The sequence below is a fragment of the Perca flavescens genome, chromosome 19 (assembly GCF_004354835.1).
Source record: "Perca flavescens isolate YP-PL-M2 chromosome 19, PFLA_1.0, whole genome shotgun sequence".
In the NCBI taxonomy this organism is placed as follows: Eukaryota; Metazoa; Chordata; class Actinopteri; order Perciformes; family Percidae; genus Perca; species Perca flavescens.
Genome location: NC_041349.1, coordinates 16,481,458 through 16,499,512, shown reverse-complemented (window position 1 = coordinate 16,499,512; position 18,055 = coordinate 16,481,458). Strand labels below are relative to the sequence as shown.

The following is an 18,055-nucleotide window of genomic DNA, read 5'->3' as shown; positions in this document are numbered from 1 at the left end:
AAAGTCAAAAAATTCATAGTATATGTCATAAAAAAGTCATAGTATATGTTGAAAAAGTCAAACGTCATACTATATAATTTCATAAAAGTCATAGTATGTCGAAAAGTAAAAAGTCATCGTATAGTATGCCGAAAAAATTCACAGAATAGTATGTTGAAAAGTCTTTGTAGTGTATGTCAAAAACAAGTCAGTGTAGTATGGCAAAAAAAGTCACAAAAACATCATAGTATAGTATGTCGAAAAAGTCACAAAAAGTCATAGTACAGTATGTCGAAAAAGTCATAGTATATTGAAAAAAAAGTCTTAAAAACGTTAAAGTATAGTATGTCGAAAAGTCATAAAATAGTCATGGTATGCCAAAAGTCATAGTAAGTTTGTCGAGAAAAAGTCATAGTATAGTATGTTGAAAACAGTCACAAAAACGTCATAGTACAGTGTGTTGAAAAAGAGTCATGAAAATGTCATACTAAAGTATGTTGGAAAACGTCATAAAATAATGTCGGAAAAAGTCATGGCATAGTATGTCAATAAAAGTTAAAGTATAGTATGTTGAAAAAAGTCATAGTATAGTTTTTCGAAAAAAGTCACAAAAAGTCATAGTATAGTATGTCGAAAGACGTCACAAAAACGTCATACTAAAGTATGTTAGAAAATGTCATAAAATAATGTTGAAAAGTCATAAAAAAGTCATAGTTGTCCCAATATCAACAATGCAGGTTTGGACCCAAGTGCAGAACAGATAAGGAGAAAGCAGGTGGAGTTTAAATTGTTTTTAAACTTAATAAATAAAATAAACTTACAGCACAAAGTCCAAAAACAGGCAGATAACCAAGGGAAATCAAAAAGAAAACTAGGAACACTGAAACATGGAGAAACTAATCACTGGAAACAGGCAAGACTTCAGAACACAAGGGGAGACAACGATCGGAGCGCATAGACTAAATACACAAGGCAATGAGAGTAGTAACGACAGACAGGTGACATGAGAGCTGATAAACAGGTGAAACACATCCGGGCGAGATATTACGAATTGGGATTCGTAATTTTGCCATCCGGGCGGAGCAGACAGTCACAAAGGCGGGAAAACACACAAGGCAGGAAGTCAAACAAAACATGAGAAATGTCACCACCCCAAAATAAAACAGGAAACCAAACAAAACCCAGTATCATGACAGGGGTAACAATATGAGGACTGGTAACACAAAGGCAGGCTGGCGAGGGACGACATTAAATAAGTGTACAAGGGAAGACATGCTGGGCAGGGCTACAGAGACAGTAAGGCACAAACAGCACAGACTCAGAAAACTCAAACACAATGAATAAAACAAGAATTGAAAACCAGAAAAACACCAAATCAGAAATACTGTCTAAAAGTTATATAAACAACAAAAAGTCTGAAGGCCTCTGTCCACAGAGCAGGACCGTGACAATAGTATGGTATGTTGAAGAAAGTCATGGTATAGTTTGTTGAAAAACATCATAAAAAGTCTTAGTATAGTACTTTGAAAAATGTCATAGTATATTATATAAAAAAACTGAAGTCATAAAAAAGTAATGGTATATGTCAAAAAAGGTTAATAAGGTTTATTTATAGTATCAAATCATAACAAGAGTTATCTCGAGACACTTTACAGATAGAGTAGGTCTAGACCACACTCTATAATTTACAAAGCCCCAACAATTCCAACAATTACAGTAATTCCCTCAAGAGCAAGCAGTGCGACAGTGGTGAGGAAAAACTCCCTCTTGGGAAGAAACCTCGGACAGACCCAGGCTCTTGGTAGGCGGTGTCTGACGGGCCGATTATATGTTGAAAAAAAAAATAGTAAAAAAGATGACTATAATTTAATGAATGTTCTGCATCAGTCCTGCTTCCCCAAAGTCCTGTTGAATAGAGTAATAGGTGACAGTTACCCTGTTTTTATTCAAGAACAATGTGGAGGAAATATTCAGATAAAAGTACTCCATGCAGGAAAATGTCCCCTCTGATAGAATATTATATCACTAGATTATTATTACTCATGCATTAATGTAAAAGCAGGATTTTACTGTTAGTCATTTGAGATGGAACAAATTTTGTCATTATGGATTCATTGTATGTTTTCTGTGCAAAAATCAATGCTAAGTAACTGGTAACTAAAACTGTCAGATAAATGTGGTGAAGTAAAAAGAAATGTAGTGGAATAGAAGTATCAAGTGACATGAAAAGATAATACTCACTTCAGTAAGTATGAATGAGAATGCCACTTTATACTTCTACTTCTACAGTACTTGAGTAAATGTACTTAGTAAAGTTCAACAACATCAATTTAAAGACATGTTGCCTGCTGCAGGTGCCTAATTTAAAAAAAAAACGTTCATTCATTAGATGCCACTGTATTATGAGTATTAAGGCATTAATTATAGGTTTCTTTGTTTAAGTTGATCTGCGGTTGCATATAACACACAAGAGTAACTTCAGAGATAAAAATAACCCCCACGTCAGGAAAGAAAGAACCTTAAGAAATGTACAGCTTGGGCTTAAAATGCATGAACTGATTTCATGTTTTTCTGTCTGGCAGGAAATGCTTAGTCACTCGCTCGGTGACTCACCAACCCTCTGGAGGTTCAACTTGTTTCTACCCCCAGCATTGACGGTATGACCATCCACATATGGTCAGCAATGCTCAATCAAGAAACATGTTGCGCGCCATAAGCGCTGCATAGCAGCACGTTTTTGGGCTAAAATGCTGAAAAATACACAAGTATAAAAACCACAAACGGCCTCCACGTTCACTTGTATCAACAGTCTTTTATTTGGCCATACATTTCATTCATTCATTTAATAATTAATATACATTATATGTACATAAGCAAACAAAGACATCAATGTCCTTGTTTATTTATCTTGCAGTAAAGGTTGGCAGTGCATTCTTGGCCTTTTTACCAGTGTCATTGGGTTTCTTTCATTCGTCTTCTCATACACACATGGTATAAGTCGGCTCAGAGCCGTACTATCATGTGGTCATGCTGCAAAAGTTCGATCCAGTTCAGCCTCTTCTCAGCGGTCTCGGTTCTGCTCATCTGCGCCAGTACTGAAGAGAGACAGGAACAACGTTTTTTTTTTTTTTTTTTTTTTTATAGATTGAACAGAATAGAGAAATTTACTTTTTAAAGGTCCCATGGCATGAAAATGTCACTTTATGAGGTTTTTTAACATTAATAGGAGTTCCCCCAGCCTGTCTATGGTCCCCCAGTGGCTAGAATGGTGATAGGTGTAAACCGAGCCCTGGGTATCCTGCTCTGCCTTTGAGAAAATGAAAGCTCAGATGGGCCGATCTGGAATCGTCTACTACTAATAACTACAGACTCAGAAATGGCACATACTAAGGAAAGCTCATTGTGGGACTGGCTCTAGTGGCTGTAATTCTGCACCAAGGCTGAATTTCGGGAAAGAGACTTCAGATACAGTATTAGGGGACCACTAAAGCCTATATAAAAGCATCCAAAGAGCACCATGTCATGGGACCTTTAACATGTAGCCAGAGGAGGTGCTGAACATTTTAGCCTGTTTAATCCGAATTGTTCATAGGTGACATTAAGTATGTTTTGTGTTTGGGTACACATACCTGAGCAAACTTGTGTATCTGCTCGACCACAGCAGCAAACAGAGCGCCCACACTCTCATCAATCAGACTCTGCATGTAATGGACTGCCTCCTCGTCCGACAGGTCCAATCTGAACTTGTCCTGCACCTGGAGGCAAATGACGAGGTCCATTAAAAACATTATTCAAGATATACCAGTGTAATTACTTGGCTCCATCTAAAGTGCCTGGATAAATAAAGCCCCCATCAATCTGGTGTGACATCTAAACTCCGCTGAAATAAAAAATAAATGTACCTTTTTAACCGTCTTGTCAGGCTCCAGGGCGATGTCTGGAATATTGGCATCCACCATAAGAGAGAACAGATTCAGGATCAGGTTGGAGTATCTGAAGAAATAGAGGAAAGAAGTATTTAACCTCAGTGTGTGGTAATGTATTGTAGTTTTAACCTTATTGTTCCTTACAAAAATTAACTAGGCCTTTATTTGGAGTTGGAGATTTCTGCTGATGTGTCGTACTGTTAATTTGATATTCTTTAGTTCACCAGATACAACTTGACTAGACTTCCCATTACGGTCTATTGACATGGACTTAAACCAAAGTCTGAAATAAATCTAAAAACTGGTAAAGTATCAAAATCAAGCGGCAAACACATAATTCATCACAGCACACATTTAATGCCATTATTTTTGTCCAAGTTTCTGGAAGCCCCTGGCTGCTTAAACCAAGTCTCTGCAAGTTTACTTTCATGCTCTACTGACATACTTTGGTACCAGTGACAGCATAAAAGGTCAAATGTCATTTGAATGGTTTAAGAAAGTGGTCGGCAAAAATGTAAAATAGACATGATTTGTAGCTAAATTTGTACTAAAACATGACTCTTCTCTTCAAAAAAATTTGCTATTTCTGTGCATTTGTGTGTCTGATCTCCTTACCTCCTGAGGTGCAGGAAGGCGGTGTAGCACTGCTTCCTGAACTCCTGGTACTGCTCGCTCTGCATGCCTCCCATCCCCTCCACCATCTCTTTGCTCAGCTTCATGGGCGGAGGCAGTGGTTTGGGGTCTCGACCCAGGATGTAGCCGAAGTCGATGTGGAAGAGCTTTCCTTTATGGAGGAGAGCTAATATTATAAAACTGCTAGGTCAGGAAAATCAATATCTGAAATTTGACATGTTTGCCTCACCGGTCTTTGTCAAGAGCAGATTGTCCAAGTGTCTGTCTCCTACTCCAAGGATGTATGTGATGACGCAGTAACCAGCTGGAAGGACGCAGTGAGAGAGACGACATTGATTAACTGTGTTTTGCAGGTAGAGCATACCAACAGATTACATGTTAAAATAAACTGACTCACCGCAGCTCTTGACGTAGGTGTCCATCACCTCTGAGCTGATGCCGTAGGGTCCTTTTTCACTTGGTGCATGCTTTCTGAAGAAGCTCTGTTGAAACAAACGGTGTAATTATTGTCGGCTAGAACAACATGTAAGCGGTGTCCAGATTGTTTCTCCTCTATGCTCACCTGGATGTTGCCTTCAGTAGCCAGGACTTCAGCAACAGGAACAGACTGAACAAACTGCATAAAACCTAGAACAAGAATATAACTATTTATAGTTGTAGTATAGAAAGTACAGCAGTAATAAAACACATCTTATCTATTTTTAAACATTTTCTTTTTTTTTTTTAACCCTAACTAGCAAATGAAGCCTTATTACTGTATGTATTACATTTTTATAGGAGCCTATTTTCTACCAAACAGAGTGTTGAGAGGTCATCACTTACCGTGCTTGGTGCTGGTGGCCAACACTTTGTAAGGTGTCAACTTTAGGTCCAAATTCTCTTTCCTCAACAGCTATGAGCCCAAAAACAAAACAAATATTGTTTACATTATAAAGAGACACAATGGAAGCAACAACTGTATTTCTGTGTCATTATTCTTCATGAAATAATAATAAAAAAAATTAAAAATCATGGATACAAATATACTGTAGCTGCATAATACCAATATTATTGTGAACTTTAACATATCAGCTGAAACATTTTTCATAGTAGAAAATAAAACTTTCTAAAAAGAGATCAATGACTATAAGTGCCTAGTAGTCTAATTAAAATAAACTAAAACCACCACTAAATACAGTAAATTCCCATTCATGAAACCCGCCAAAATAAGAGTATTCTTACTTTGTCCATGAGCGAGATGATCTGAAGGATGAGCTGATCCTGTCTCAGGTCGTCTCCATGTTTGAAGATAACTGGGTACATGGCTCCATCCTCAGCCTTGAAAATCAGTTTGGCTGGCATCAGAGCGCTCTGACATACACACCCAAAAGGGAAAAGACTCATGAACAATGTGTCACACCGATACTGGTTTTAGCCAAGACACAGCAGAGAAGATGAGAAAGTGATTTGTGAGGATGAAAGTAAATTTTTCTGTACCTTGAAGAGTGTGGCCGTCTCGGGGACGATGCCTCTGATCCTAATCTGAGGCTCCAGAGGAAGAGGAATCGGCTCGATCTCTGAAAGATTCACCTTCTCGTTGTCGGCCAGCAGAGCCTGCAGCCGCTCCGTCTGTAGACACATGGGGATGGAACACAACTCAGCATGGATCAGTGTGCCCGTGTGCCATTGCAGTAAAAAGCAACTGCCATACAAATTAATGATTTTTTAGAAGAAAAAAAAAAAAGTGTTTAAAGCATGTTTTAGATATATTTGCACAATAAAATATGGAAACACATACAGCATAATTTAAATAGATAGACTCCGAGAGAAAATACGGTTGTAGGTTTAGCAAGTATTTACATGTGCAGGTATTCTGTTGTTACCTTCTTCTTGCGATTTCCGCTCTCCCTTTGCACGGCCTTCATCAGCTGCACCAGTCGGTCTACAAACGTCTGCTGGGCGGCCAACAGTGACCGCATCACCCTCACGCTCTTATCACCCTGGAGGGAAGAGGAAGGGTGTCCATCAAAAGGGAACAGACAAAGAAAAATATATATAGTAATTGTTGTAGTTCAGTTTGTTGCAGAACCTATACAGACAGTGCTACTGCGATGCAGACATGTATCACAGTGCAAAAAAAGATTAAAGGAATAGTTTGACAACTTGTTGTCTAAATGTATGCACAGTACAATGATTTGTTCCGAGGGCCTGACCTTCAGTAAAGCCTGACTGAACCTCCTCATGACGTTCAGGTACATCTCGTGGGTCTTAGGATCTCTCTGCTGGGTGTCCTGATCCTCACATTCCACAATCACATACCTTAAGACGGCACACAGGTTTTGCAGACAGATGAATATAAACACAAACCATGTTCAGCAATAATAAACTAAGAGGCTTTGAACTGCTACTCACCAATACAAATAGTTGGCGAGTGTGGAGTTCTTGCAAGCACGGGAGATAAGAAATGTGCACAAGTCTTGCTACAAAGAGATAAAGAAAACAGAAATACTTTTAAGATTTCTGGCACAATACTGTGTTTCTGACTCCCTGTTGCTTCATCAACTGATGAATGTATGTGTGTTATGGGGAGATTAATACAGATTAAAACTATATTCCCCAATGTAACAGTTTCTTTGCTCTACTTTTAACATTTTGCCTTCCCTACCTCTAGATTGTCGCTGTCGGTCCCTTCCTTGCCTTTCTGCGTGGCAGTGGAAGGTCCAGATGTGCCAGACAGAATTTGGGAACTACAGATAGAGAAAAGAAAAAGTAAAGTCAGAGAACATGGCAATTAAAAAGTTAAGTTCACTTTTACTTAAACTGGAGACATGGTGTGTTTTAGACTTTCTCTGCCTCCGGATTCTGGCCAGAGCTCTAGAGAGTCACGCCAGTAAAATCAAACACCCTAAGAGTTCATTACGGCTTCTGAAAGAAAAATAATCAAATTCTGCAAAGCAGCAAATACTCTCCAAACTAGTCAGAATTCCTGAGGTAAATTTAGATCTAGGCAGTAAAAAACAAAACAAGAAAAATAATCACTGGAGGTACGACAAATGTTTCGCTTCTCAGTGTTATTTTTTTAAACATTTTAACAACTGACCACAACAGAACCTCCACATGTGCCTTGCTTCTGTCAAAGCTGCTAGTAGTGTTGACGTATTTATGATCCATAGCCACAGTAGCTGTTATAACTTCTCATCCAAATACTGACCTGTCCAGTGCGGAGTCATCTGAAAGTCCCTGGATGTCTCTCTTGCTGCCTGGCTCCAGGCCTCCCTGAATATCACCAAAGTTCTCGTACTTGAGCGCCTGGACCAGCTGGAGAAGATACATCAGCAGGTCCTAGAGAGAGATGAGACGGGAATAATTATGCAAAAGACTTTCTCTTTCCAAAGTACTTCACATTTTGGATTTAAAGCTCAGGTTTATCGTTACATAACTCATTAACTTTTAACAGCACTGTCTTCATACTTTTGTGATAAGCATACTTTGGAAAGTAAACTCTGGAATAAAGCTTTGTCTCAGAAGACTTAAACGTTTTTTTCACACACTAAGTCATCATCATCCACCCACACAAGTATACACTCCTCCTGACCCCCCCTCAGTCCTCCTACGCCTACCTCATCATCTGCCTGCTGCAGGCGTGCCACAGCGTAGCGTCTGACCGTGGGGTTGGTGAACTGGGAGGACAGCAGCTCCAGGGAGTCCTCCACATCCATCGGCCTCCACTTCCCCAGCAACTCCAGAGCCTGCTTGGCCTCCTGGGGCAGATCCCAGTTCACACACTTGAGGAACTTTGTCAAGGCCTGTGGCGAGAGATGGAGGAGGAGGAGGAAGCATTGAACATGTGGGAGAGAAGAGGATTGAGATAAGATTCTGAGTAGACTTGGGTATGGCGGAGCATAGTCTCGCATTACCAGACCTATCTCCACAGCGCTGTAGTAAGGTCTGGCTACAGCACACATACATTTTAAGATAGGAGAAGAAAAAAAAAACGCTCTGGGTTGTTTGCATTTCTTTTAACCAATCCTAATCGTCTTGGGCGGCGCTAAACTCCGGACACAGTGACGGTGGCTCTGCAAAATAGTCTCAGGTTCACACAATACAGGAAGGTGAGCTATTTAAATTAGCTGGATACATACATGGTTAAACTTAATTTGCTCTTACCAATGTATCCCCGTGTGTACTTTGTCCACACAATCCTCTCCAATAGGTCCCAAAACATCCCAGTTAGATAGTAAAAGCCCTAAACATATTCTTTGTAAATCTTTACAATCATTCCCTGAAAGAACAAAGGAGGCTTGCTTTATTGTACGATACAAATTTTCCTCCAAACTTGCCATTTTCAGCGTGTACGTGTACTAACTTGCTAACTCGAAGTTTGTTGTTGTTTCCTGAAACAAAGGGATTTTGGGAACGGCAACACATAGAGCGCGGAAGGTGAGGGATATCGCGCTGGATGTCAGGCAATTGTCCTGGAACTGTACTTCCTTTGATCCAGACTAGTCAGAGCAGAATATATCAAACACACACACCTTCTCCTGTGTGGTGAGGTAGTATCTGAACTTCCACACCAGGTCCTGTTCTTCAGAGCTCAGCTGCTTGGTTGGAGGGTAGCTCACGATGATCTGTTGGTGCATACAGACACATACAGATCAAATCCATTTCAGTGATTTACAAAAGCAGACATGGTAATGACATAACAGGTAAGGGTGTGACGAGATCTCGTTTTACGAGATCTCACGAGATTAAAACGTGACGAGACTTCTCGTCGAGGTGAAAAGTTGTCTCGTGAGGCGATGTGATGTCAGCGTGATGGAGCGTGAAATTACTATTGAAGATCCCCCTGCCACTTTTAAATCATTTGTGTGCAAACATTTTGGTTTTCCTGCGGAAATAATAAACGGCGAAAGAGTGACAGACAAGACGAACACAATATGTAAATATTGTAAGAAAAAATGCCAGATACCGCGGCTAACACGAGCACTATGCAAAAAACACTTACAGCACCACCACAGCTCTCTACCAACTACAGCACCCGCGACGAAAACATTAAAAGGCCAAACAACTCTAAAAGCCTTTGCATCTCTGCCACCGGTAAGTGCAAGAGCCACGGGAATAACGAGGGACATAGGCGTTTTCATTGCAGCTGATATGAGGCCATTTTCTGTGGTGGAAAATGTCGGATTCGGCAACTCCTAAATATCCTTTGCTGTCTCCACTTGCCAAAGCATACCTTTCCATCCCTGCTACCTCTGTTCCAAGTGAGTGTGTTTTTTCTACTGCAGGAGACATAGTTACTGCCCAAAGGTCTCAACTGCTGCCAGAAATAGTCGACATGCTTATATTCTTGAAAAAGAACATGACCATATCTTAGGCTGTTCTGTGTAGTTTATCTTATAGAAAAAAATTGTTTCTGTTTGCACTTGTAGTTTTGAGAGAGCAGTACTTTGGTTATTGATACACTTACTGTTTGCATTTAAACATTTTCTGTTGTTTACACATTTATTTTATTTATACTGTTTATTTTTTTATGTTCGATTTGTGGAAAGGAGTTAGATTTCACAGGGCAGAGGCCAGTTGGTAGATTTTATACAAAACATTTTGCAGTGTTTGCATGTCCTTTACTGCATATGATTCATTAAAATAGTAAAAAAAAAGTTAAATATTAAAACATTACATTATAACATTCATCATTAATAGTTGATTTCAAAAGGCACCTAAATTGTTTTGCATTTTGTGATTTTTCAGTTGAATAAAAAAACTATTTTCCATTCATATATTTCATCATTGAGGATTTCTTTAAAAAAAATTTTTAAATCTCGTCTCGTCTCGTTCTCGTGAACCCAATCTCGTGATGTGTCTCGTCTTGTGGAGTAAGCGTCTCGTCACACCCCTAATAACAGGGCATCCCAAACCTATAAGCAGTATTTTTAACTTGTTTATTAAATGTTTGAGATCTCAGATAGTCCATTAAAAATAAAGGCACTTTGACTTGAAAGGAAAAAGGAAAAGAAGACAGCTGTATCTGCAAGTTAAATGCCTTGATATCCTTCTTTGATACTGAAAATCGAAGCGCTTCAACTGAGCATAACACCCAGAGAGATGATCCTTGAGTATTAATATCTGTGTTAAAACAGTTTGTTCCGGTAATAAACTGAGTTACATTCAAAGTCACTGTTAAAGCACACAAATGCAGAGCCAGCGCTGTTAATTCAACCAAATAATCACCAGTGATACCGCTGAACAGCTAATTTGACTTTTCAGGAGTTTGAAGTCCTATGACGTCCTATGATGATGGGTTTGACTTAAACTAAAGGAGACTGAGACTGCTTTAAGGTTGTGGCTCCTAAACTTTGGATCTGTGGACATCTTTAAAAAGCATCTCAAAACTTGCCTGTGTATTATTTCTATTAACGTTGTTTTTACTCCTCTTGAGTCTGTATTTTATGTCTGTATTATTACAGCTCTTGAAAGATGTTATATTAATAACACTTACTTAGTTACTGTTGGAGTTGATTATGTATGGACCCTAACTAAAAACTAGACTGCTTGTTACTTACATTAAGCTGGTCACGTGTAGCAGCGTTGGGCTTCAGGTCGTGATCTGAGGGCCCACTGCGGAGGCTACGAGCCAGTTTGTGATGCTTGCTCTCAACCAGGTTCTCCTGTAGAAAGACCATGAATTGGAATTTATAAATTAAACATGCCAAATAATTGTCTTATTTGTACATAAATGCACTTAAAAAATTATAATGCTAATTTAATAAATATGTACCTTTTTTTGTGTGTGTGTGTGTGTGTGTGTGTGTGTGTGTCCTCTCACCATCCCCATCTGTGGGTCAGGAACTTTGACAATGTCGCAGCTGGTAAGAACAGGTGATGTGTCGTCTCCATCCTGAGTGGGGACAAAGCAAAATAAACCAATCAGCTGGCACCGTTTTTATTATGATTCGTGGATACTATATGCTACAACTGCACCTAGTTATGTGCTTAGAAATATGAAAATACCTTTTCATAGTAGACAATGCTGTATTCCTTATCATTTGTTTTGACACGGGGAAACTCCACCATGAGGTACATGAAGTTAGAGCTGCGTTTCTCACTCTGCAAAAACATACATGAAGAAAACGTTTCAATTCAAAACACAACACAACAAATAGTTAGTTAAGTATATTATAACTATGTAAGAAGTGGATACTAAGTAAGAGACTATTATATTGCAGATGACACATGCAAACACTTAAAACCTACAGCAGAAAAAAGGTTGTGAACACAACATTGACATATCACCTCAAGTTGATATGGCTAACGTGTTATTTACACATCCATATTAGCATTCATTGAAGTTGTGTTTCTGGTGAATATATTAAAACATAGCGGTCCTTAGAGCTAAATGCTAACATCAGCACGTTAACTTGGAACAATGTTTATTATGTTCACCATATAGTGTTAGCATGCTAACATTTGCTAATTAGCACTTAACACAAACTACTGCTGAGGCTGATGGAAATGTCAGTTTAGCAGGTATTTAGTTAGAAACCAAAGTTTTGGAAAACATTTAAATTTTGACCTGATGGTGGCGATAGATGAAAAGTTGAGGGTTTACCAAACTTATTAGAATTCATCCTGAGGGGGACATGAATGTCTGTACAAAACCTCACAGCAATCCATCAAGCAGTTGTTAAGATATTTCAGTCTGGACAAAGTGACCTTTTCTACCACAGGAATAAAAAAAAAAATGCTGTTTTGAAACACAGTGGAGCTAAAACCAACTCACCTCGTTGATCATCTCAATTTCTCTGAAGGTCAGACGGTCCAGCCAGTCAACCTTCACCATGTGGCCCTGTCGATGGGCCTTTGTCAGCTGGATGGAGAGAGAAAAGCGAGAAAGAAGGGAGGAAGAAAGAGGATAGGGAAACAGGAAAAAAGGTTTACTAAAATACAAAAAAAACAGAGGTTGAGGTTCTGTTGCAGCAGAACTGGACACAGCAGGGTGGCTAATGTGCAAACAGCTCAACCAATCATGCACAAATCCAGTGTCAGCTGCCAATCCAGCATCTCCGGTCACACACTCAGCAGCCAATCCACTCATCAGTCAGTGTGGGTGTCGGGAATGAAAGCACACATTTGGCAATGAACAGGAAGACCACAACTCAGCTGGTTAGAATTAGTACTCACTCTTTAAAATAACATATGACAAAGTAGTGGTATCAGGCTAGAAAACACTTTGGATATGATTAAGGCAACTGCACTCAGAATTAATAAAAAAAATGTTGGAATCAATGAATCTATTCTAGGAATTCAATGTTTAAAAAAACCCTGATGTAATCAGATGTTAAAATGAAATTAACTCTCTGACACCCTCCCCTAAATATTACAAAAAGCTGCAACAAGTTGGCAAGAAAAACATGCACACACACGCACACTTACAAAATACACTAATGTATGGCAACAGCAGAAAACTTAAAAACCAATGTGTGTGATGCTTTCAAGAATGCAGCCGTACACCTTGACAGACAAGTGTTTACATCAAAATCTGGGTCAAAATGTATTTGTAAATGCATTGAATGAGTTTATACAACACTTGGGGTCCCCACTTAGAACGCTGCAAAGTATTCAGGGATTTAACAGATGAAGGGCGTATTTGTAGGTTTAAATAATGATGTGAACTTCCCTGACACAGTGTTTATTGTTCTAATGTGATAATCCACATTTAAGCAGTGCGTGATACATAAATCACTTATATATAAGTGATTTGCAAATACGTTTGGACCAAGGCCTTTTTCACACACATACAGTACAAACAAATACATTCTGCATTGCCAACACTAACTCCTCCACTTGTACTCACATCACTGAGTACCTCCAGGTCTGGGCCCTGGAACAGATGATGGTTTAGACACGGCTTCGTATCGGTGGGTTTCTCTTCTTTTCCAATGCACATACAATGTTTCTTGTACACCCTACATCTTATTTCTTTCTACCACACACACACACACAATCCTATCCACACCACTGCACTCCATTTTCTTCCCAATCCTTAACCCTGTTCTCCTTTCCACAGGCATACGGTATTGTACCTTGGCGAGTCTGCCCATTTGGTCCTCTGACAGGCTGCTGCTGGTGCGTCCTGGTGTGGTGGTGGGCTCTCCTCCATCCCCCTCAACACCCGGCCAAACCTTCAAGTCATGCATCCCTTGCCGGAACATACTAGAAGACAAGAGAAGAAGTTTTTTTGTTGTTGTTTTAGTGCACTTTTACACAGAAATCTTACAAAATGCAGCTGTGAGGTGGAGTCAAAGCTGATCGTTGAACCTGGTAACAAAACAGAACTTTCCAACATTGTTTTATTGTATCAGTAACAAACCACAAGTAATAGTGTGAGGTTAGACTCACCCATATTTGCCAAACAGGGTGACAGTGGTTCCCCCTACAGGGACAGCTCTGCCAGGCCCATAGATGTCCCACACTGTGAGAGCAACCTGGGCACTTTGGGGAAGGTCTGGGTACTTGACTGGCAGCCGCAGCCACTCGTTCCAGCTGCACACGACAGCAGGACAGAGGTTAGAGAGTAAAAAGAAAGGAAATAAAGGTCTGAGGAACAGAAATGTAACCACAGGAAAAATTATTTGCTAGTATTGGAGGGAGTTTAGTGTCTTTTCAGCTATGAAGAAGGTAAAATAACAACAGGGCACACAAGAGGGAGCAGATTAAAATACTCTCATAAACATTACAGAAATGTTTTTATGTAATTTTGGGGGGAATGTCTAGTTCATTTGATGTCACAGAGAGTCTTGTGACTGAAAAGAGAGAAAACACACAGAAAGAAACAGCTTGGTTCTCACTTCCAACGTGTACTGAACGCTTTGTACGAGGTGCGAACGGGCAGTGCGAGAGGTTTTCCTTCAGCAAACACCTGACAGGTGACATAGAGGTCTGAGCAGTTCTCCTGGTAGAGGCCAGAGAACCGCAGCATCGGGTCCTCGAGCAGAGCTTTGTAGCTCTTCTGCTCTCGTTTCCCCTCTAAACTGCCTCTGGAAAGAAGAGAGAAGAGACAAAATAGGGTGGTGAGAAAGATGAGAAACAAATATGTTGTTTGCTAATGTTATCAAGAGTGCTCAACTTGTTCTCTTACAAATATGTCAACATTTGTAAACTTTTTCTTGGAAGGTTTGTGTTTTTTTTCTGGCGTTTCCTTAATCACTTTTACAGACTGGGCTTTAAGTTGATTTAGATTTTCCATATTTTAATTCAAAAAAGAACAAAGACTAGAGACAGTGATGATAGAGAAATGTGATTACAACAACTTAAATAGCATCATGTGTTTTGGGAGGTTTCTTTTTTTGCTCTTTAACATATAAAATAGGAGTACAAGGACAAATACAAATATTAATTTACATCAACAAATAAGTAGAAAGCTATTTCCATAGATTTGTTAATCTACATGCAAAAGTTTTCTTTTTACAAATTCTGATCTGTTTGTTCTTTTCTTTTTGCTCTTAATGTGAAAAAACACTAGCATGTAGTATACACTATAACCAGATTGACTGCATCAGTAAAGATGGTTAATATGTATTCCGTTAAAACTGACATGAGAGAGAAAATCCGGACACAGTTTACAATGAATTAGACCAATTATACTGAAACTCATGAAATCTGCATATTTTAATAATGACAGATGACAGTGCTTTCAGACCAAAAGTCCTGAAAGTTAACATCAAATGTTATTCAACTTCGGTCAAATGATGGTGTTTTCAGTTTACTGGTTTAGAATAGAACTTTATTGTCCCAAAAGCAGGGAATTTGTCTTTAAACGACAATATATCATTGATTTTCTATTACATTTCTGTAACAGGCCTATTGGTCGATTAATTAGAATCAGATAATTATAGTGTGATTTTTCTTTTAATGTATTGTGTTTAATTTTTGGACACACACTTTCACAAATGTGAGGAGTTGCTTACTTTTCCTCCAGCTGTAGGTCTGACTAGAAATACAACTAAAGATTTGTATCATTGTCAATTGATTTGTAGATCATGCTCTTTAATAATCGATTAGCTTCAGAATGCCCATCTTCAACGTACTCGTTTTATCAGCTCAAATGTTCAATTTGCAGCCGTATAATGTAAATCATAGAGAGAGAACCAGAAAATCATTATATTTGGCTTGAGGTAATGCTTATTCAATCATCAAAATGGTCAGCTATTAATTTCCTGTACATGGACTAATTAATTAACTGACGAATTGATTCAATACAAGGTCAGACTACATCTCTAAACACATTTCACTCTGGGATTTGTTATGATAAACGTGATATTTACTTCACCATTTGATTAAAATTGGAAAGATTAACAGACTGTTATGACATAGTTTGAAGTCAGAAAAATATGTCAATGAGACACGCCAACACACACACACATAGGAAACATAGCAAGCATCCTGTCAAGTCACAAGATAGATTAGTTACACCGCCTGACCAAAAGCGACGCATTAAGTACAAAACTTACATCTTAAGTTGAACGTTGATGTCCAAGTCACAGCTGTAAACATAGTTAAATTTATCAGTGTCCATCTTCCGACGGGGGAAACACTAAATGTTGAACAAAAACCTGACGACTTCAACATGAAACCCCGGACGGTTATAAGGGACTTTGCAAGCGGTTGGGTCTGCGACAAGGCCTCGGCTCAGCACAAAACACTTTGGGAACCCCCGTTTAAACTACTGCTCACAAGAACAGCTACTTACTCAGTCTGTACAGACGTTTAAAAAGATTACTTGGAGTGTCTGTATTCAAGGTAAGGACATTATTTTAACGGATGCCCCACCGGGCATGATTTTATGTTTTTGATAGCTTCACAACAACACAGCATCAGCCAAAAATCTACAGCCAGGCTAAAGTAGTCGATCCTCGACGCTGTAGGAGTGAGAAAACTGAGCAGACAATCATTGTATCGTGTATTGATTCGTCGAGCCTCATTGGACCAACGAGGAATTAGAAAAGAGGCGGGGTTTACAGCCTGCTTATAAAAGGTACAGTGCACCCAAAAGTGTAACGTTGACAAAGCATTCTTTTGACAATTATATACAGCGCTTATTATTTTTTCTGTATTTATCTGTATTTAATCAATAAAGGCTTACCTCATCTCATCTTATTTTGGGAAAATATTGTACTATATAATGCAATGATTTGTACTAAAAGAAATAATATCCGTTTAGGAAATGTCTGTTTCCGAGGATCCATGTCTTTCTTTCTTACTGTGTTTTTGTGGGCTTGGGAAAAGAGACAAACTGTTTTGCTAATTTGACAAAACAACATAGCCTACAATATATTTGATTCATATTCAATATGTATCATTGATATATCAATATGGCATGTAGAGCATACAACGTTATTCACATTTGTTGTTTATTTTTCCCAGTTTATAAAGTTAAAATTTTAATTATATGATAGTTTATTTCGTCCTCATGTTCATATGCCTAAATGAGTGATTACAAATACAAAATCAATTGGTTATTAGCTACACCTCCTTCATGTATAATATATTATTGTTTTTAGGTATTTTTGGATCTGAAAGTCAATTAACATGCAGTTGTATATGTTAGGTAAATGTAAATATTGAGGATAACAAAAGAGAAATTAATAAATTATGGATGTATTAGCTATTAGGGTTCCACTATTGCAATTAAAAAACTGAACACTTATATAAAGCAAGTACATTTGTATTTCTTCATTTTGTGTGCTGCCTTCGCAAATGTTTTTTTTTTGTAAAGCTACGTCATTTTTAAAACAAAATTCCTTTTATTTCAACTGCACTTTTAGTATATTATAGGTCCAAATTGGCATATCAGACATAGATATTTGTATAGTATCAGAGAGATACAATAACCTGCTTGCCCTAAAACATAATAGTAATAATAATAACAATAATAATAATAATAATAAAATTGATGTACAACATTTAGGTAATGTGAACTAGGCATGCTCTTTAAAATTGCATTGTACTTAAGGTACAGTTTGTCTATGGAAGATATTTATTGACTGTGAAGAAGTCCCAACAAAAACAGTCCTGTTACCAAATGATGACAGCCCCTTGAACTTTCAAACAAAGTTCTACGCAGTAAAAACATACTTGTCCCCAAATAAAGTGCATATCCGTGAAGGGCAACAGGCGTGTGACAGGAAAATCCTCATCTTTTGTTTTGATGAGGTCCTCCCTTTTCATCAACGCTGACGACAACCGGTTGTCAAATCAGGGTGTTAACTCATTGTTGGGGTATTGTATGGGACCCACAGGCTCTGAAGAGGTCAACACCACCCGAGTTAAACTTATGGAAGAACATCTGCCATTAAAACATCTTCCATCCTTTGAAACAGCATTTGAATAAAATCAAGTGAAGGAGAAAACTGACCTCTGATATGCTCAAACCATCTCTGCAATCAGGTGTTATTATGTATTCCTACCTCTAGGCCTATATTGCTAATACTGATTACAAAACTACTTGAACTTCAACAAGTCTCCATAGAAACAATGTA

At 38.5% G+C, this 18,055-nt stretch overlaps 1 protein-coding gene across 2 annotated transcripts; it reads right to left on the bottom strand.

Moving 5' to 3' along the window:
• Positions 1-2,767: 2,767 nt before the first annotated feature.
• pik3c3 (phosphatidylinositol 3-kinase, catalytic subunit type 3) lies at positions 2,768-16,478 on the bottom strand. Of its 2 annotated transcripts, XM_028564526.1 has the most exons (26): positions 16,028-16,478; positions 14,366-14,554; positions 13,917-14,060; positions 13,601-13,730; positions 13,372-13,398; positions 12,298-12,384; positions 11,529-11,624; positions 11,344-11,415; positions 11,081-11,185; positions 9,053-9,145; positions 8,138-8,323; positions 7,729-7,859; positions 7,183-7,264; positions 6,930-6,997; positions 6,731-6,836; positions 6,401-6,517; positions 6,015-6,146; positions 5,760-5,888; positions 5,361-5,430; positions 5,101-5,165; positions 4,936-5,020; positions 4,768-4,842; positions 4,521-4,689; positions 3,882-3,972; positions 3,609-3,734; positions 2,768-3,074 (listed from the first exon to the last, which is right to left on the bottom strand). In XM_028564526.1, the coding sequence occupies exons 1-26, from the start codon at positions 16,090-16,092 to the stop codon at positions 3,060-3,062; spliced, it is 2,655 nt and encodes an 884-aa protein (XP_028420327.1). In that variant the 5' UTR covers positions 16,093-16,478; the 3' UTR covers positions 2,768-3,059. The 2 variants fall into 2 exon arrangements, with proteins under 2 accessions (XP_028420327.1, XP_028420328.1); XM_028564527.1 differs by lacking the exon at positions 13,372-13,398 and having other exon boundaries at positions 16,028-16,477.
• Positions 16,479-18,055: the final 1,577 nt, after the last annotated feature.

What these genes read in the sequence shown, in the direction of transcription:
- pik3c3 (XM_028564526.1), bottom strand. Translation starts at nt 16,092, where the DNA reads ATGGACACTGATAAATTTAACTATGTTTACAGCTGTGACTTGGACATC. An exon ending in GCGTTCAGTACACGTTGGAA is followed by an intron (nt 14,061 to 14,365) that starts GTGAGAACCAAG and finishes TGTCGTGTGCAG; the next exon opens with CTGGAACGAGTGGCTGCGGC. An exon ending in CTACTGAAGGCAACATCCAG is followed by an intron (nt 5,021 to 5,100) that starts GTGAGCATAGAG and finishes TTGTTTCAACAG; the next exon opens with AGCTTCTTCAGAAAGCATGC.